At 48.6% G+C, this 19,338-nt stretch overlaps 6 protein-coding genes and 1 non-coding gene across 7 annotated transcripts; 2 read left to right on the top strand and 5 right to left on the bottom strand.

The window, feature by feature from the left end:
* Positions 1-4,148: 4,148 nt before the first annotated feature.
* B0J16DRAFT_388619 (uncharacterized protein) lies at positions 4,149-4,553 on the top strand (the record flags this gene model as incomplete). The annotated part of the gene is made up of 1 exon (XM_046131762.1): positions 4,149-4,553. One exon carries the CDS (start codon positions 4,149-4,151, stop codon positions 4,551-4,553), a length of 405 nt encoding a protein of 134 aa, XP_045979128.1.
* A 1,883-nt stretch (positions 4,554-6,436) lies between these two features.
* On the top strand, positions 6,437-7,788 carry B0J16DRAFT_310313 (isoprenoid synthase domain-containing protein). The gene is made up of 2 exons (XM_046124958.1): positions 6,437-7,240; positions 7,290-7,788. The coding sequence occupies exons 1-2, from the start codon at positions 6,555-6,557 to the stop codon at positions 7,717-7,719; spliced, it is 1,116 nt and encodes a 371-aa protein (XP_045979127.1). The 5' UTR covers positions 6,437-6,554; the 3' UTR covers positions 7,720-7,788.
* An 885-nt stretch (positions 7,789-8,673) lies between these two features.
* On the bottom strand, positions 8,674-9,583 carry B0J16DRAFT_388617 (uncharacterized protein; the record flags this gene model as incomplete). Its single annotated transcript, XM_046131761.1, has 2 exons — positions 8,674-9,152; positions 9,199-9,583. 2 exons carry the CDS (start codon positions 9,581-9,583, stop codon positions 8,674-8,676), a joined length of 864 nt encoding a protein of 287 aa, XP_045979126.1.
* A 1,169-nt stretch (positions 9,584-10,752) lies between these two features.
* On the bottom strand, positions 10,753-10,843 carry B0J16DRAFT_t288. Its single transcript has one exon. It is a non-coding gene; the product is annotated as a tRNA-Pro (tRNA).
* Positions 10,844-11,148: 305 nt separating this feature from the next.
* On the bottom strand, positions 11,149-14,611 carry B0J16DRAFT_349169 (trypsin-like cysteine/serine peptidase domain-containing protein). Its single transcript, XM_046128854.1, has 4 exons — positions 14,033-14,611; positions 13,790-13,986; positions 11,489-13,741; positions 11,149-11,437 (listed from the first exon to the last, which is right to left on the bottom strand). The coding sequence occupies exons 1-4, from the start codon at positions 14,269-14,271 to the stop codon at positions 11,253-11,255; spliced, it is 2,874 nt and encodes a 957-aa protein (XP_045979125.1). The 5' UTR covers positions 14,272-14,611; the 3' UTR covers positions 11,149-11,252.
* Positions 14,612-14,709: 98 nt separating this feature from the next.
* On the bottom strand, positions 14,710-16,476 carry B0J16DRAFT_292608 (cytochrome P450). Its single transcript, XM_046124335.1, has 3 exons — positions 16,220-16,476; positions 15,753-16,169; positions 14,710-15,700 (listed from the first exon to the last, which is right to left on the bottom strand). The coding sequence occupies exons 1-3, from the start codon at positions 16,396-16,398 to the stop codon at positions 14,824-14,826; spliced, it is 1,473 nt and encodes a 490-aa protein (XP_045979124.1). The 5' UTR covers positions 16,399-16,476; the 3' UTR covers positions 14,710-14,823.
* Positions 16,477-16,776: 300 nt separating this feature from the next.
* Positions 16,777-18,509, bottom strand: B0J16DRAFT_349166 (uncharacterized protein). The gene has a single exon (XM_046128853.1). It carries the CDS (start codon positions 18,420-18,422, stop codon positions 16,947-16,949), a length of 1,476 nt encoding a protein of 491 aa, XP_045979123.1. The 5' UTR covers positions 18,423-18,509; the 3' UTR covers positions 16,777-16,946.
* Positions 18,510-19,338: the final 829 nt, after the last annotated feature.

Below are 19,338 nucleotides of genomic sequence, written 5' to 3'. Positions count from 1 at the left end.
TTTTGCTTGACAAGGGAAAACAAATCCCTATTGCATACGATTTCTCCTCTCACCATGCACTGAGATATTGTTCCTACATCTTCAAAACCGGCTTCTCTACTTGTTCTAAGACTCTGTTCCCAGATCCAAGTCGCTGGACCGAAGTCAACGTTATGATTTAACTAAATGGCTCACTCCATGTTGTAACACTGTTCAGTTTGGGTCTTGCTTTTGTTGTTGCTCGGCGTCTGATGAATGAAGTTTTGGATGGTTTTGTGACTCGCAACTTTCTGGAAATTGTCATAGGCGAGCAGGTCAATATCAGTGGTATCGTTCACAAGACGAAAGGAAAATTCAGAAAAATGTCCCTAGCTATGTTTAGACTATTGCCAAATTGACTAATTGCTGCAATGTTCATCATGAACTCAGAATGGTAGAGGGGTTCTTGGGAACTCGGAAAGACTCTGGGTGCCCTCCAAGGCGCTTTCGCGAACAATGACGGCTTCGAAAATCTTTGTCTTGACGAGTTTACCCCTTGTTCAAGGGTACGGCATTTATAAGTCACCTATTCGAGAAGAGAATGGAGACAAAATGAACGGACAGCCGCAGTGCCTGGTGCTAGTCCATTCACTTCTGACAGAACAAGTGGTCGAGGACTGTTCTCTCAGCACGTCGCGCCTGGCAGTGCCAAACAAGTGCACAACTCAAGTGTCCCTAGTCTCATTCCTTGGCCCACCTCAGTGCCATCCTACACCTTCTTCCTTTCCTCTTCCAACTCTTCTCAATTCTTCTCTTCTTCCTCACAACACCACACTCCTTTGCTAGCTTGGCATCGTCGGCCTCTTTACTCTATCACGACTTGGGCTTCTTGGACTCCTCAGACTTCTTGCCTTTCTTGCACTTCTTGCTCTTCCTGATCACTATTTTGACCCAAATCTCAACATGAGTTTCCTTCCCAAGATTCCTACTTCTTCTATTAAGAAGTACGCCGGCAAGGCCGCCAAGGTCACCAACATTGCCAAGGTCGCCGACAAGACCGCGAAGAAGGGCAGTATCCCTGAAGATGCCACCGCCTACAATGGCGGACAGGACCTTGAAGACGAAGATATCTTTTGGGTAAACGAGCAGGAGGATTTTGAGACCATGCTCCATGCCGGAAAGAACAAGCCCGAACCTGCCAAGACCGAAGTCAACGACCTCATGGGCGAACTCCGAATGATTGAAGAACTTCGCAACGCTGCCGAGGACTCCTTCAAACACCCCGACGTTGTCAAGATGGAGAAGTATCTTACCGAGATCAACAACAAGACCGATCGCGCCCAGCGACCCGAGTACCCCTCGAACGACATTGAAGGACATGAGGGACCGTGCCACCCGGATTGTGTGCAGTGCCAGCTGGAAGCGCAGGCCTATGAGAAGGCGCATCGACACGTGGTGGGTTTGTTGAAGCTTGTCGAGCCCGGAATGATTCCTGACCAGGAGGGTTTGAAGGAGCTTATTGAGAAGTATCTGTGAGAGAATTCAGGATGGATGAAGAGTTTCTATGCTTGCGCCTATGAGAGAGGGCAGGATAGTTGGAGAGTTGCTTTTCTTGGACGCTTCCCCTTCAGGTCACTTTTGCGAAGATGGAAAATGGCATGAGTGCATACGCCTATGAGGCCTGAGAGAACACTACTGTTGGCACTACTGGATTGGGTCTTGAGATTGTTTGGCCAGGGATTTGGAAGAAATCATGAGTGTCCTCAGACTTAGCATTCTGGATGAATTGAACAGCTTTTGCCTCACTGTGTCTTATTGTGATCCATGTTCTAGTAACTAAGCCTCGCACCCACAAAATGTTTCCCATATGAAATTCAGCCGAGGGAGGGACAACCCTCAAAGTATTGTGTTCAATTCTATATACAGATCGATCAGGATGAGCCTGATGGACATCCCATACTCCAAATTCTTCCCGATCCTGTCCTCTTTAACCCTTAAGACAACAACTCAGTGACGAAAAGGTCCTCAATGAAATGTACTCCTGGTGTAGTTTAGCTGTCGCTCCTAATAAAGCCCAGTCTATTGCCCGGATTATGACTTCTGTATACAAACCGGAGACGTTAATGATGTTCTTGATATGGGCCAACAGTGGCCTTTACTTTGCTACCCACTTGACATCGACAGCCCCCAACCGTGTCCTTGACTCGCTATCAGGATTGCGGATATTCCTGCTGTTCTTACTTGCGACCAGGAGTGAAGCGCACAGATAGAATTGATACTTTCACTTGATCGAACGCATCCGCCCTCGTAGAACATTCACCGCGAACATTAAACTGTATAAGAGCTCACGTGGCTCGTTGCCTGCCTCTGGATATTCACCATGTACAGCAAGAATTAACCAGGTTTGGAAATCTATGATCGTGTAAGTGCCAACGTAGCTTAAGTATCTCCCTTTCCAACTTAGAACCTCTTCTTCTTTCCTTCCTCCTCCAACCACTCTCACGCCCACACCCACCTCGCGGACACCCAACTCTCGCACACTCACCCCAACAACACAACACCTCGACCCTAACACCAACCGCAACAATGCCTGCCACCAACAACAAGAAGCCTGCTACCAAGCAGCCCGCCACCAAGCAGCCCGCTACCAAGAAGCCTCGAGAGGATTCTGACTGGAAGATGCTCTACAACCGCAAGGATCGACCCTTCTCCTTCGACCCCGACTTCGACTTCGAGGACGAACCCTGGGATCTGTGCATGATCCCTCTCAGCAAGGAGGAGAAGGAGAACGCCACTGAGGAGGCCATCGCTAAGCGAAAGAAGGCCGAAGCCAAGAAGAACTTCATCAGGGAGGAGGATCGCATGGATTACCCTATCGAAGGCTACTTCCTGAAGATGAAGGATGGTGTTTATTACCCGGACATGAAGATTGAGCAGTAAGTGGCTACCGAGAACGACTTTGAGGACTTTTGACTTGGACTGCAGGATCTGGTCACGGCATTGAAGGAGAACATGGAGGAGGACAAGGAAGGAGGATAAGGAAAGAGAACGATGAGCGCTGAACGACCCTTTGGAGCAGCCTCTTGAAGGGAATGCGAGCTAGACAATGATACCCGGGTAACTAGTGACCCAGATCATACTTAGGACTGGCCAGGAAGAATTAGATAGAGAAACTAGATAGGATAGTGGAATAGATTTATTCTACGAATTACTCAGCTGCCTCTGATTGTGAAACCTGGTCCAAGTTGCAGCAAGATACGCAGTGTGTCTACGACTAGACTTGGTGTCTACTTCCAGAAACACCAAGGGGATTTTCAGTCATCATGACAACACGAATTATCCAGAGAACTACCTACTTGCAAGTGACTTGCAAGTCATGCTAGATGCTATATGCTAGGCGTCTCTCGAGTTATGGAAATCACCCAACACGCTAAGGTTCGCGCATCTACCCCTGAGACGCCGTTGAAGCGGCTGCCTATGAGCGGAAGCTTTGGTCCGAAACGAGTTACCTACCGGGGGGAAAGTCCCAATTTCGAGGTATATCGCGAACGGACGAGAGGCGCGCTGAGTTCTTTGAAGTGGGAGTTGCCAGTCCTCAGCCAGCTGCCCCTCTATCAAAGGCTACGTAAAGGCTTGGAGGCATTCCTGAACATCAACTCTCTCAAGTGCAGTCTTCTGAACATGCCGAAGTTCATTGTCTTGTTCCATGCGGAAACAAGCATTGAGTGTTGAACAGTCCTTCAAACCTCCAATGTTCCATACCAACTCAGCCATTCTCCCCGCCACTGCCCGAATGCTTGGTAACTCCTCGCAACCCGGAGCTCCATGATCGCAGAAGTGCCAGGCGGCTGCCTTGAATTAGTGTCTCAGTCAACTTGTGCCCCGTCAACCCACCTGGCACTGCGAAGGACGAAGAGCCTCCTCTAGTGTATCTCTGCCCCAGACTCCTGGTGTTTACAACCACAACCTCAACCTCGACGTCACAACCTCAGCGAGAAGTCGATCCTTTCATCCGCACTCAGCGATACCAACAACCTCTATTGACTCATCTTCCGCGTTTTGCGATATCGTCTCCTTTCTTGTCAGAGCATCACCTTTCATCGCTCTTACCTACCTCTCGATACCCGAACCCCCTACCGCGAGCGCGACCCTACTGTCACGAACCTTTACCAACCTCACGAGTCTTCACGATGTCGAACCTTCCTCCCCAGAAGACTACCCAACCTCACATTGCTCCCGGCGACGACATGCCTACCTTCAACCTCGTCCTCGATCCCTCCCGTCGCGTCAAGCACCCCGACCACGTCTACACCGCCGACCGCAACAAGAAGCTCAAGGCCGACCTCAAGGGAAGTAAGCCCGATGAGAAGCCCGTCGAACCACCTACCCCAGCTCAGATTGAAGCTCTCGACAAGTACCACGCTGATATGCGCAAGTTCGCTGAGGATGCCCTGCCTGAGCGCAATGGTCTTCTCGTTCCTTGTGAGGATTGGTTCTGCACTGATCGTGGCCATGCGCGCCATGATCTCTCTCTTGAACTTGCTGACGATGAGCAAGGTGACGACAAGCAAGACTACATCAACAGCCGACGTTGATACCCATTCGCTTTGATCTCGCTTCCTGGATTTCGTCTATTTTGTTGTTCCTAGGTAAGTACACTGAAGGATCTGTTGTCGAGGCCAGGAACTAATCTGTTGTAAAAGATCTGGTTTTGATCACTCATTCGATTTGTTCTTTTCCTCTGGTGCTCAATGGTCAGTGCCTTCCGGATCCTCACAGTTCGCGCGCTGACATCCTGGCATCAACAGACTCCGAGACCTACCCGCCTCCTACGCTTTTCGGACCCTTTTTGGTCTTTTATCTCAGGTGCCTGAGTATCGCGACTCATATGAACATTGTGTTTGGACCGACAAACAGTCCAATTGTCTCGATCTCTTTTCATAGCCTTTTGTCTTTATCCTTTTGGCGCGCGCGCAGGTAAGTGTCCTTCCAGGTCCCCAACATTTCGCACACTGACAATGAACCTCGACAGAAACAAACACTGAGACCTCTCCCCCTTTCCCCTGATATTTTCTCTTTTTGCCTCAATTGCTGGTCGGTACGTGCTGCTCAAGTGCATTGGACAGTCCGCGAGCTAATCCATGAGACCAACAGTGGTAGAGTTGTGGCCGAAACACTACCGGTGTCGGAAAACCTTAACCTTTTGCATGTCTCGGCTTTAGACAGTGTAGCGACTTTGACGAAATTATGTTGAACGAGGAGATGGAGGTGTTATCAGGATCTTGCCTGTTGATATGACACCCTTGTTTTATTAGTCTATCCCTGTTGAGTCAGTATATTAATAGTCTGTAACAAAGCTTTGATTAAGGCGATAGTCTAGTCAATTGAACTGGTTGTCTCAAATAATCACTAATCACTATTCTCCCAGGCCATTCCCAGACGCGTAAGCACTATCTTGATCTTGCATTACAGAAACTAAAACTCCCAATCATGTGTTGGTACCCTCATCTCGTCCGAGCGTCCGAGTAATATCGGGGTACATGACGCGACCGTTTAATGCAATGCGACCGTTTGGACTAACGGAAGGTAGAATGGTACAGTAGCAGTCTTTAAAATTACGTGTCTTGGTCGACTAGTCAAGATGGAGCTAACATGGACCAGGTTCTCGCGACCAACAAAAACATGGTGGAGACACAGCACAGGCGCTGCCGCTGCAGAAAGGAAAGTTTGCAGGGGAAAACCGAGCTGTTGGCTCTAGTATCTTATTCCATGTTCAAGTGTAACGTTCGACGGTGGAAGCATGGTTGAATGCATGGTCCTATGCAGAAAGGATCCATCTGTTGACATGGAGCTGTTCAGTTGCGGGATTAAACATATCGGTAATTGCAATACTGTCACTGTGAAAACCCAGGCGAGTCAAGACAGCAACTCCATTATCAGTTCAGAGTCAAGCTTTAGTCTACGATACCACTTCACTACTGCAAGTGTTGTTGCGTTGTTTCAGGGGAGTCCATGATCTGCATTGTGTCATTGTCCTAACCGAATCCTATAAGATCCCTGGCCTGTCGTCGGTCTCCGTCCGAAGTGGGTAAGAGACCCGTGGAGTCGGCTGCTCGAGTGGACCAAAGTTGCAATCACACCACGAGTGCTTGCACATGTCTTTCACCCATCTCCATGCCGGTACTGGTCCTATCACACCTGCCATCACACCATCACGTGCTGAGCTAAACAACCGATATGTATCCGTACTGTCGAAATGGATCCCCTAAAACGACCGTTGGTGAACTAAGTTTTGATAAACCCTTGTTTGGCTTCATTTACTCTCTTTGCCCCCTGACGGTTGTAGCCGTTATGGAGTCGTGCCGAACCGATGCTTCCGCCGTCAGTTCATGGTCCGTTCACCGCCGCGGCAGAGATGAATTCCTTTAAAAGGTGGCGCAATCTTCAAGCTATAGATCCAGTTTATAGTTCAAAGTCTCTTATATTAAACCCAATCTCTATATATTAACCCTTCTCTATACCCGATCTAGTCATATTCTTCGAACACTATACCCCAAACTTCCCTATAGCTCATATTCATCCTCTCATCAGTCACAATGCCTCACAAGGACGTCCCTCTCCGACCTGTAAAGCTGGCCTTTGACCCAGTCGGATCAGACACTCTCGGTGTTCCAGACCTTGACTTTGCCTCTCTGTTCCGCGAGGAAAAGGTCAAGGAGGCTGATCCTCTCGTCATCCATCCCCAGGATATGGGGGTCCCATGGAACACTTCCCTTCCTTGGACAAGACAGTCCAAGCACTGGGAGTACGCTGAAGCCGAGGGATATGATCTCTGCAACGCAATCAGTCTCGATAAGGCTTCAGAGCGAGGAACCCTTCCTATGGAGTTGATGGATGAGCGTCGCAAGTGGAAGATCGACGAACTTGTCGAGGACGCTTTGTCCTGCTGCGTTTATCTCTATCCCACATCTTCTCCCAAGAGGCTGGCTCTCTTGACACAATCTGTGCTACTTCTCTTCCTTCACGATGATGTTATTGAGCGAGGAGATACCCAGAATGACACTACAGTCGTGGATGAGTTCCTAAGCATGGCCCCCAAGAACAGACATCTCAAGAAGTTCTGGAAAGAAGTGCTTGAGTGTGACCCTATTCTCGGACCCGATCTGCTCTATGCTATCCACGTCTTTGTCCGCGATGGACGTGTCAAGTCTCCTTTCAAGCAAGACAAGTACGCCACACTGGCTGATTATATGCTTTACCGTCGCAATGATGTTGGCAAGACGTAAGTTGTATCTCAAACATCTTTGGAATTCTTTACTAACTTTTACCAGATTTATGATTGCTGCTATTCGCTTCGGCTGTGGCGTGCACCAGACTCGTGAGGAGCTCGCTCCTTTCGACGAGATCGCAGACCTTTACGTGCGCCACTCAATCCTTATCAACGACTTGTACTCGTACGATAAGGAGGTCCATGAAGTCAAGACCATTGACGCGTCCATTGTCAACGCTGTCGCTGTCACAGAGGACTTGCTCTCCGTGTCACCAAACCTTGCCAAGACTATTACCAGGCAAATCTCATTCGACATGGAGAAGGAGTTTTACGATATGTGTGAGAAGTTCATGCACAGCCCTTCTATCAACGATAGACAGCGCGCGTTTATTACAGGCTTGTTTGATGCCTTGACGGGAAATATCTTTCACTCTGCTACATTGAGTAGATACGTTAGGCACGGCGAGAACCCGCTTCCTTGCAAGTGTTAGAGTTCAACTGGGTAGTGTTTTTAGCTAGCATTCGTTCTGCATCAATACCACATTCTTCTTTCGTTACAATAACAATGGGTCTCGTACAAGATGGGATGAACCGTAAAGCTTAAGTGCGAAAAATATCTCGCTTTGGAGGATAAATTTCTCATTGTGGAAAGCCGCGGCATCATCGCGATCTGACAGGCGCTATATTTCCTGAACAAATCCGAACTCACCACGTTTTGCCAATTCGTGCCCGACTAACCTTAATTTTGACACGTCCAGAGTTGCACTCATCCCACCGTTGTAGTGGATTTGGATCCCCGTATCCCACCGTAGTAGCGCAAGACGCGATGCTACACCACTCGGGTCGTCACAACGGGTAGACAGGGAGGACACAGACTGGTGAGATAAAAATTCCGCAAGCCACTGTTGAAAAAAATGGGCTGCTATCTATAACCCTGCAAATGAGAAATCCCCCACGTTAAATGATCCTTTGGACCCTTCGTTGTACGTGGACGATACGCGGTTGTAGATAATGCAGTCCTCGGACTGATACCTCCTTACCGGGCCGATATGTCGTATTCATGGGGCCAACTGGGGCTCACCGCCTGTTGGTTGTTGGTTGTTGGTTCTGTTGATGGACGGGATCATATGATATTGGCCCCCACTGGTATTTGGATGATACGTATCATCCATCAAGGGTATCTTGTCGATGGATACCCCGGACCGCGTATTGACAAGCATGTTGACGGACACCATAAGCGGGTTACTAGGGTACAGGGATAGAGAGATCATCGGTGCTAGATTAGGACATGACCCGGATAAAGTTATACGAGCGTAGAATGAGAATGACTTGTGAAATTTTGAGAATTGAGAGACTATAGACAGAGGTGGTGTACGCCAGAACTCCAATCCAGGCTTAATAAAAGAGTGTGATATTATACAATGTTGAACAAAGGAAAGACATGATCAGATGTCAAGAGTCTTGAGTTTGCCAAACAAACTCACCAAGCCATTCTCAACTCCACTCAATAACGTGGTAAGACCACTGCCACCATTATCAGCAGCCTGCTCCTTAAGAACCAACCCAACAAGATCCCGAATCTCAGGAGCAAGATTCTGGTTATCCGCCGTAGCAAGACTTTGCAGGAGACTAGTAAGGACGTTCATCAGAGGATGCAACGAGGCGTTCAGTCCAGGGTTGGGGTCAAGAGAGCGAAGGATATTGTCAACGATGCGAACAAGCTCGGTGACGAGATCATCGAGGTTTTCGATCATGAGGTTGCGCTGTGTGGGGGTGATGTCGAGAGATTTGAGGTTACGGGTGGCAGAGAGTTGACTTAGAGGTTTGGAGAGGATGGTGCGGATGGCGGAGGTCTCTTTGAGGACTTGGGTCATGCCCTTTGCCTGTGAGAGCTTTCCGGCCTGGACTTGAGCAAGAATACCATCTAAGATCATCAGTAGATATTCGATACAACTAACAGTAGGACATACCAGTTTTGTCAGTGTGAGGAGCGATTTGGTCAAAAGCACTATCCAAACTCTTGACAATATCACCACCACTCTTGAAGCCCGTCGAAGAAATCGTAAGGCTGATAAGTCTCTTGGGATGCTTCTTATAAGGCTTCTTCTTGCCCTTTCGTGACTTGTGCTTGATTACAGAAGTCTTGGCCAGAGGCTCCTCCTTGGAACGCTTAACATTTGTGGTAGCCTTTTGAGCCTCGGGGTCGGTGACGAGACCGTCGAGATCGAATGCAAGTGCGTTGAAGTTGCCTTCTGCGTCGACGAGATGGGAGTCTCGGGCGGCTAGTGAGTTTTCGGTTGGTACTGCGATGGAAGTGGTCACTAGCGTGACGGCTGCGAGTAGAGAGAATCTCATGATTGCTGAATGTTGGATTGAAGATTGAGAGGCGATTTGGTTTGAGTAGCTGAGAAAGTCCGGGGATTGCACGGACGCGACTTGTGTCTTTATACAATTCCAATCCAAACTCCAGACCAAAGTTGACTTTCGCCCCAAGGACATTTGAAGCCATCGTCATACCGTCGATCCTCAACGCATCAATAAGATCAGGACCCTTACCCATTTCCCCTTCGCCACCGGCGTCAATTACGTTCATTCACGATGCGTTGAGCTTAAGCTTAGACTTACACTTTATATCTGGTATGAAGCTATTCCCAGAAGAGACTTTGTGGCTTGTCGATCGACCCCGATAAAGTTGCGAAAGCCAGATCCGGATACATCAATCGTGAAATTGATACGTCAGATTGCTGTACCCTGTGGATTCAGTTATGATGGACACTTGGCATGTCAGGGCCAGGAACCAGGGACCCTTTATGATCTCATGCAATGTGAGATCTGCTGTGCCTCTGACGGCAGTTTTGCTGATCGGTCATTTTGTGATGGGTGGATGAAGTCTGCATGTGTTCGTCGACCCATGTTCCTGGACAAGTTCTTGCGCCGCAGGAAGAGAGTGTCAGCGCATACATGCAGGAACAATGTGCTCCGGGTGGCGGGTTTGATGGTTGTTCCGGAATGTCTCAGGTATGCGAGTCGACGGATCCGTCAGAACTGAGTGGACATTCCTGTGGACAAGCATGAGGAACACAACCAAGTTGATGTCTGGACTTATGAACAGCATGATGATGCGAAAAACTTGGAAGAGCTGAGGGATTGCAGCTATAACCAATTTCTTAGACGAGATTAGTTGTCCGCTGAGAGAATTGAATCGCACTGTCCAATCAATGAGATCTTTGTCGAGGAGAATGTCTTGGAATGTGACAACCTCATTCAACTTCAACATCACAAACCAGAGCAACACAGCATTAAAATAATCCTCTTCCCCATTCAAACCCGGTTTACCGACCCGATTCACCTCAGACCCGATCATTCCGTCAAGTCCAAAGACTTGTGAACTCTCATCTCAATCTCGTGTCTTGTGTGAAGTTCCCCGCCCTACCCTCCAATTCAACCTCTAGCGTCAAGCCACAAAAAGAACTCATCTCCACAACTGAGACAAAAAGAACAGATCGCATCAAGAGCAAAAGAAAGGGTCTGGCCGGGGATTGAACCCGGGACCTCTCGCAAGCTGTGCTATAGGGTGTACCCTAAGCGAGAATCATACCACTAGACCACCAGACCGAGTATTTTCAGCTGAGCTGTGATTGTTAGAACAGGGTTTGCTGTTTGATCTTATATACGGCGTACAAAATGTTAACAGAGCGGCGCGTCTCAACATACCCTGAACACACCATGATCGCGCACGAATATCTAGATTTTGACAATAACAGATTCGTAAACGATATTCGCGAGGTTTTAGTTGACAAAATACAATTCTTTAACTATATTACTGGTTTTAAACTTTACATCAAACAATGTTGGAAGCCAACGGCCGTCAGATCGTGGATTCTTTGATGGTGACGGTTGTACACGAGTATTTGATGAGCGATAGGAAAAGTGAAGTTCTACTGTATTTGTAGCGGTATATGAAAGGAGATATATATAATACAATTTCCCATGCCATTCATTACTCATAACATCATGATCCACCCTACAGCAAAATTCCATAAAGTCCCTCACCCTGGATAACTTCCCCATTCTCATATGTAATTCTCTTCCACCCTTCAGCATGCGCTTCATCACGAACCCACTCAGCAGTAGGGAAATATCGCTCATCTTTCTTGATGGTAATGACGGAGGGACTGCCAGAGTAATCCGTCATTTTGATTTTGAAGTCTGTGTCACTGTGGTTAGTTGTGTAGACAATTGAGGATGAGGGAAGCTTACATGTCTTGTCAGGAATATTAACCACCACATTCTTCAACGCCTCAAGATCCGGCGTAGGCTTATTATCAATATGCGTAATAAACGTCGTCGCGTAAATATCGTACAAATTCGACGGCGAACCGATCAACCAACTAGTAACATAAACTTCACTAGGCAACTTCTTGATGCACTGTCGTACAGTCCGATGCGGTTTCTGAGCCGTCAAACCGCAAAAGTTGATGACACGTGATATCTCAAAGTCATCTTCCAGGACGGTCTGCGCTTTGAAGCTGATTTGTTCACCGCTTCGAACGGCGACAATGTCAAGAGTGTCTTTCCAGTACATGGCGTCCACGTCGGAGAGTTGCGTGACCAGTTTGCCATCGAGAGTGAGGAGCACGTCGCCTTCTTCCAGGGAATCGGGCAGGCGGCTTGATGCGCGCTTCACCATGAAAAGGCGACGGTCGGAGGATTTGGACTGGACTTGGCTTATCCACTCTTCGGAGACACCCATGACGCGCGCTTCGATCATGGTGACTGGCGCGAGTTCGACGGAGAGACTTCGAAGGCTGGGAACGATTCCTTGACTCAGTTTCTCCACGATGGGGACGATGGCTTGGGAACTCAGACCGAAGCAGGCTTCATCAAGATCATCCATTTCATAAACGACCCAAAGAGCTTGAATAGAACCATCTTCGGCGACAAGAACGCCACTTCCACAATGGGTACCAATTCGCGTCTCAACGTCAATCCTTTCGACGTTAACAGGACGACCTCTGGGCGGATTTGGTGGCTCTCGCTCCAAGGGAATGACCTTTGTAACAGATGTCGCGGCGTAAACCATCTCCTCGCAATCATTATGTCCAACAAAAAAGGTTGACGCGCCTTGTGAGATTCGCTCCGTGCTAAACTTTGCGCTCTTGACGGGCGCATCCACCAGACTTGGGTCGTACTGGATGACTGCGTAGTGATGCGCAGGGTGCAAGAACACAACCTTTCCGGGAATGAGGACCGAGTCTGCGAAAGTGAGTTCGATATCGCACAGCTTCGTCGGCACAGTCGTTCGTGAAATAATGACGAAACCGCGATCGGCGTCAATAACAAGTCCCATACCAAGATGGACACGCGTGGATTGGCCATCGATGAGAACAGGTGCAGAGAATTTGACGTGCACAAAACTCCTCACGATTTCAGCCACTGCTCTCAAAGGGATGTGCTCAAGGGTATCAAACGTAGCACTCAGCTTCGCTGGTCTGACCGCAGGTAACGGCTCAGCGAGTAATTCAACGTCCCAAGCGCCCGTGTCATCATTGCGAGTAAACGTCTTCATCCGCTGAAACCAATGCCTATCAATCCGTACAACCGCCGTGCGAACTGTATGTCGCTCCCAAACATGCCAATACTTGATCGCCACGCGCGCTCTGTCAGGAATATCCTTCACGACCTGCACGAAAGCATCCAGGTTGGGCGTTTTCTTGTGGTTAACACTGTCGACCATGAAATAATTGTCGTGCGCTGGGTGGAAGGGTCCTGCCTTGCAGACGTACACGCCGCGACAGGGAAGCACGTATCGCTGGGCGATTTGGTAGGATAGATCGTGGAAACAGCCTGCGCCAACGGTGACGAAGCGGCTTGGTGTGATTTCGTCGAGGTTTTGAACTGTGATTTCTTCTTCTACATCTTCGCCGTCTCTTTGGATGAGAAAGCGGAGTGCTTGACCGATGTTGTCGTCAAAGAAGGTGTTTAATCTTAAAAATTGTGTGACGAGTTCCCCGTTGATTTTGATGAGAATATCGCCCTCTTTCAACTTGCCATCCGATGGTCCTTCGGAGAGAACATCACATGCGACGATGACGTTGTCTTGTCCTGGGAAAGACTCTCTCAGAACGCTCTCCCATTGTGGACTGAGCCCTAATCTTCGACACTCGTCAAAGGGTTTGAGTTTGAACACAGTTTGGATCTCTCCTCGTTTCACCTTGTCGCCGTTTTGGATTTGTTTGAGTGCGCGTAACGGGCCGTCGAGTGGGAGGAAGTAATCCGTTGAACCGTCCGTGCGACCACCAGCTTGAAGGGCAATGCCATGACCATCGACATTGACGACGGGAGATCCTGAGGAACCGCCTGATGCAGAGGCGTTGGCTTGGTAGTAGCACGTGTTAAAATCCATGTATCCCTCATAAATGGGGGCGTTTCGGTCCAGACGACTTATGAAGCCTGATAAGATACCCAGCTTCTCACCGCTATCATTACCGATGACCTTGATCTCAGTTCCGACTTCATCACATTAGCTGGATGGTTTCATGGTAAAATTTGAAGACTTACCTCTTGCGAGATCCGGGCGAAGTTGCATGGCGGTGAGCTGCATGTACTTGACCTTTTTAGGATCAAACTTTAAAAATCCAAAGTCATGAATTGGATCGCGATAAATGGGATGAACCTCGACTTCTTCCTGATTATTGAAGACGATGTAACCTGAGAAAGGTCCAGGACCGACGACATGGCGGTTCGTGAGAACAAGACTACTCACATCAGCCTCAATCACCAAAAACGTCATAGGAGTCTTACCCTCGCTCAGCATCAACAATGAATCCCGTTGCTTCACTAGTCTTGGAAATCTCGGTATCAAACGCATACGGATGCGAAAACTTGACCGAAACAACACATCTGACAACCTTTTCTATAGCTCTCTGCCAAGCTTCGCTTTCACTCTCTGAGAGAAGTCCAGTCTTGGATACGCCGTTCTGGGTCGGCTCTGATAATGAGACGTCTCTCATTTTGTGAGGGAGATCTTGATCGATGGCCATCTTGCCCGAAGAGACCGAGTTTGCAAATGAAAATGATGAACTGATTGAAAAGAAGCGAAAGTGAAGCGAGATATATTCGGGGAGGTTGAAACAAAACGCCCGCTTACTGTTGCTCAACAGGCAACCAGCCCTATGACCAAGGCAAGTGAAGCTGACCTGCCTGACCCCTCACCGAAAAGCTGAAGGCCTCAGCCCCAAAAAGTGGGACAGGTCAATTGAGGCGCAGTCTAGAATCACAAATCAGCCTTACTTACCAAAGTCGTTTCACTGCATCATGTTTCATTTCTTATTCGGTGCGATGAGAAATCAGATAATTGAGGCCGCCTGACTTCGGGGATGGTCGGTTACCGAGTCGGAGAAATTGTTGTGGTAAGCATTTAGGGATGGAGTCATTGTGAGACGCTACGGCTTGGTGACTCATGGGGGATTACCCGAGTGATTTTCGTATAATACATCTATTTTAGGGAAGTATACTCTAATCATGTGAAACTTTTATGGAATCTATTGTCTAAATGCTCAGTATGCACGATGACGTGATAGCATCACCCAACTTCAACCAGATGCAAGAGAAACTCTCGTCTTACTCTCCCCCATCTCCAACCTCCAAACCCCATCCCACTCCCCTCTTTTACAAACCTCAATCTCTGTATCCTTTTTCGGCGTATAAATAGTTGCCATATCCCCTGTATTCAAGCTTGGCCTCCTCACCCACTCCGCCTTCAACTCACACCTAACAGCCAACAGCGCAACAACAATCATAATCTCGGTCGAGGCAAATTGTCTCGCGGGACATAAATGTGGTGGCGCACCCCAGGCGACGAAACTGCTTGACGCGGTCTTCTGGTTGACGAAGCGGTAAGGATCAAATGTTTCGGCGGAGGGACCCCAGGTTGTGGTATTGGTATGGATGGGTTCGCCGGGCATCATGACGAATTGACCTGCCTTTAGAAGATATTTGTCGTCCAGGAGGGTGTCGTGTGTTACTTTTCGGATATTCGCGTGAACATGTCTCGTTCGCTGTGTTTCTTGATAGACACTCAACAACAAAGGACATTTCGTCTTCAAACTTGCAACATCGAGAACAAAACCAGTCTCCTTGTCCCCGGAAATAGCATTCTCAATAACTTCCCTCCTGACCTCCTCAAGCAACTCCTCTCTAGAAAAGAGCTCGTAGATAGTCCAGTGTAGAATAGGTACCGTGTTTGCAAAAGCAGCAGTTCCAAAAGTCGCTTGCTGCTTGCAAACATCATCTTCATCAATACCGGCTTCTTGCATTGTTCGCTGACGAGCCATGTATACAGCTGATACGTCGGAGGGGATGTTCTTGTTGTACTTTCTAAAAGCGTCAAAGACAATTTCGCGCGCTTTATAGCCTTTGCCTGTGATGTCGAGACCGATGAGATGAAGAGGCATATAATCCTGCCATTTCCTGCACCCGGTTAGTTTCCCAACTAATAATCAATAGAGAGTGGGTGACTTACCAAAAAGCTTCATCAACCTTAGGATCTCTGAAGGGATGCTCAACGCCCAAGATGCCACAAGCACTAGCCTGCACAACTGTATATCTCACCCATTCCAGCAACTTCACCTTCTTCCCCATCACATCCTCAACATCAATCAACGCTCTATCACCCATTCTCAAATTCTGCTCATCTAAGTTTGGACCGGGGGCAAGACTGCTCTTATGCGCATGACTAAACGTATCGGTAAAGTCACCCCCAAAAACTTCATATGTCGCTGCATTCGCATCACCCATGTGCTTGGCGGCAGTTTGCATAAAGGGTCTGAAGGATAGGGTCTTAGATCTTTGGATGAGAGGGATAAGACGGACTGTTTTTGCGACGTAGAGTTTTGTGTTAAAGATGGCGACTGTGTAGATTTCTTGGTCTGTTTGTTTGCTGCGGCAAATATGAGTAGGGGGTTCATCGGGGGGCTGAGAGGGATGTACCTGGTGATTCCATGATAGCCAGAGCTATACTTCATCATACCCAATAGATGTCCAAAAAGCGGGATACGACTTTGTAACCGCTTCGGTTCCCTTGGATCGTCGAAGAGAGAAAACATCCATTCTAACGTATACGCAAACAGGACGAAGCCCGCAACGCCGTACAAAATTTCCTTCAACATGGTTGCAGTCTACCAGCAAAAACACCAGTACCAACGAAGGATGCCAATTCTATAGTCTATCAAACAAGAGGAATGTTGACCATTTTATTATGGACGACATTTCCTAGACCTAAACCTTGCTTATCAAGAATTTCAGATCTTTTAGCCTGAAAACGCGAATACGAACTCCTTTGGTGGAGAGCGCTAATCAACACTAGAACTCTTTAGTTCAGGGGATCGTGAAGGATCCGAACTCGAGGACTAATTGGTGTTTCATGATTGGCGGGCGACAATCTCGTACCGAAGTGTCGGGTTCTTGAAAGGTTCCGACGGTTGCAAATTAATTGACTCTCCACACTGATGCAACCGTCACCGTTTGAATTGACTTGACGATATACACAGAGCAAAATATATTCAGTACCTAAATGATTATTTTCCTCCTTTTTCCGTTTCTTTTTCCATTGTGACCATCGATCTAGAGTAGCAATATTCAACTGTTCATGTTCATAACCGGACAAGCAATACTGTTCCCACACCAAACGCCTTGTTCTGTCCGATATACTTACACTTCATGCCAGATTGGTGGAGGCCGCCTGGTTGAACGCCTCGATCATCGCATCGTACAGTTTGTTCGTCTCCTCAATTGAAGTCTTGGTACCCAAGTAGAATTCTCCCTCGGGGAAGAACAGGATCTTGCGCAGGGTATATGCCAACTTCTTGGAGGAGCTAAAGCCTGGCGCAAACTCGGAAACAATGGCGTCGAATTTTTCGTCGTTGGAAATATCGTCGATCTTCTGGGTAGCGCTTCGAACGTTACCACTGTTGTCCTTGTTCCAGCGCCAGATGCGGCTGTCGGGTGATGGCTCTCCATGCTCGGCGATGGCGAGCCACATAAAACAGTAGAAAAATGACTCTAGGTCGTGTCGGTAAGTATGGACTATAAAATTATCTTCGCGGCGAGCGACATCGATGGCCATGAACGCCTTGGTACCGATCATGTCGTGGACGGGTCCTTCGAGAGGAACGCGAAGATCCCTGCCGCTGTCGAGATCGATGAGAAAGCCGTGAGGCTCATCTTTGCTATCTCCTCGCGTCTTGCTGATCATAAAGTTGCCAGGGCAAATGTCTCGGTGGAGGATCTCGGCGTCGAGGTAAAGGGTGCGGTGCGCCCTGATGGCATCTCGTATGCAGGTGATCAACTCGAAGGCACCTCGGTATTCTACAACAGGTTTTCCGACCGGTGAGATGACGACGCACGCTGTGAGGTACTTCTCCGTCTCGAGACGTCGCTGGGCGATGAGCTGATTGACGCCCCAAATGTTGAGCTCGGTAACTCGCTTCATGAATGTCTCCTCCTTGCGGCTGGACTCGTCGCGGAGGGAAAACTTGACGATAACTTCCTGCTTGTCTTCATTCGTTGCTCGATAGACGGTCGGTCCGTCGCTGACAATCTCTTGGGGACAGGTGAGGGGGCTCTTATCGAGCCAAAGCTTGTAGGTAGCGCCCGGATCGGCCTTGTCGTCGCATGTTTCCACCTCTTGACCCTTGACGATTACATACTGGGCCTTTTGAGCGTTATAGAAAATCATGGGGTTGAGACCAAGCTGCGCGTCGTTCATGTTCATGTAGTCGTTCTTGAATTGCTCGAAGGGGACGTTGTGTTGAGTTCCTGACCGGTAAAGACGAACACGGTCGAAAATCCAGAGCTCGAGCTCATCGTCGCAGAGGTAGAAGCCGTGGAGAAAAAGACGCGTAGGCTGTGCGTGAAAGACCTTGACAGCGGATTCGTACAAAGTGCCGACCGCAGAGTTGTGACCGTGACCGGATCTGTGTGTGATTTCGATGCCGACGACTTGGGTTTCGGGCCAGGGGTTGTCGTCATTCTCGTGCTTGGAAGGCATGAGAAGATGCTGAATGACGCCAGGCTCGAGGGCGATACCGCGAAGGACGCGCTGAGGGGTGCTGCGCTTCCACTCGATTCCCTTGAAGTATTTGTCGAACCAGGGCATGTCCTGCTTCCAGATGTCGACGGCGATTTTGTCCATTTTGCTGAGTGTAAATGCTGAATGCGCGTATAGAGTTTCGTGGCAAAGGTTCTAGGTGGAGGAGGGAGGTTTGTTCGTGGAAACGAGAGCAGGCCGCGGGCGCCTTTTATGGAGGAAGGAAACAGAGTTCAGAGGAGGCAGAGCATTGCATCACATCCATCCTTGAGTTGGGAAGGTCACACGAGGGGTACCGTGGTCACGCGCGACTGCACCTGCACAAACAGGGCTTCACCATCACAATAAGGCAACTGCGTTGGAATGGTACATCCATGTTTGGCGAGCCAAGGGATCAAGGTACAAACACACCGAGAGTGAATGGAGGCAAACATGACCGCATATTGGAAGATGTTTCTTATTGGTGATACAAACACGATCAAATATAGAGATAAATTCACCATCGGAAGTCGAATTTCAGTGTGTAACGTTAGAAAAGAACTTTCGTCTTGCTCTACTTGAACGCGAGGAAAGAAGTCTTCTCATATCATGTGAAGTAAAGTTTGGATCAGGGCTCCTCATCCATCACCCCGCTCATTCACCCCTCCGCGCACAATTCTGATTGAGTTTGCCTTATTCAATGGGTTCTTAGAACAAAATTCCCCGAAGTCTAAGTGGTGAGCAACATTGATAGTCGTCAGGATCTGAGACTGAGTTCCGATGGCGGCGAGTCGACTCATCGCTCTTGCCTTGTGGTTCGTGCAACAAGCGCCGCGTGGCTCATTGCGTGAACTTCGGTCAGATGATTCGACAGCATCTTTTTCCCCGCGCGTATGGACGGGATGAATACGGTTTCAAGCGCGCAACGTTACACCAGTGGTATTCATCTGGTCGGGTCCTGGCTTGGTCTCGGGACAGGTGGCCAGCTCATATTGGTCCCCCCTTATACGAATAGCCGGGTCGTTTGTAAGCCCAATTATGA

This window comes from Fusarium flagelliforme, assembly GCF_020744385.1.
Source record: "Fusarium flagelliforme strain FIESC 12 MPI-CAGE-AA-0113 chromosome Unknown B0J16scaffold_7, whole genome shotgun sequence".
NCBI lineage: Eukaryota > Fungi > Ascomycota > Sordariomycetes > Hypocreales > Nectriaceae > Fusarium > Fusarium flagelliforme.
The sequence above is the reverse complement of the archived record's forward strand: the minus strand, read 5'-3'. Positions and strand labels throughout refer to the sequence as shown.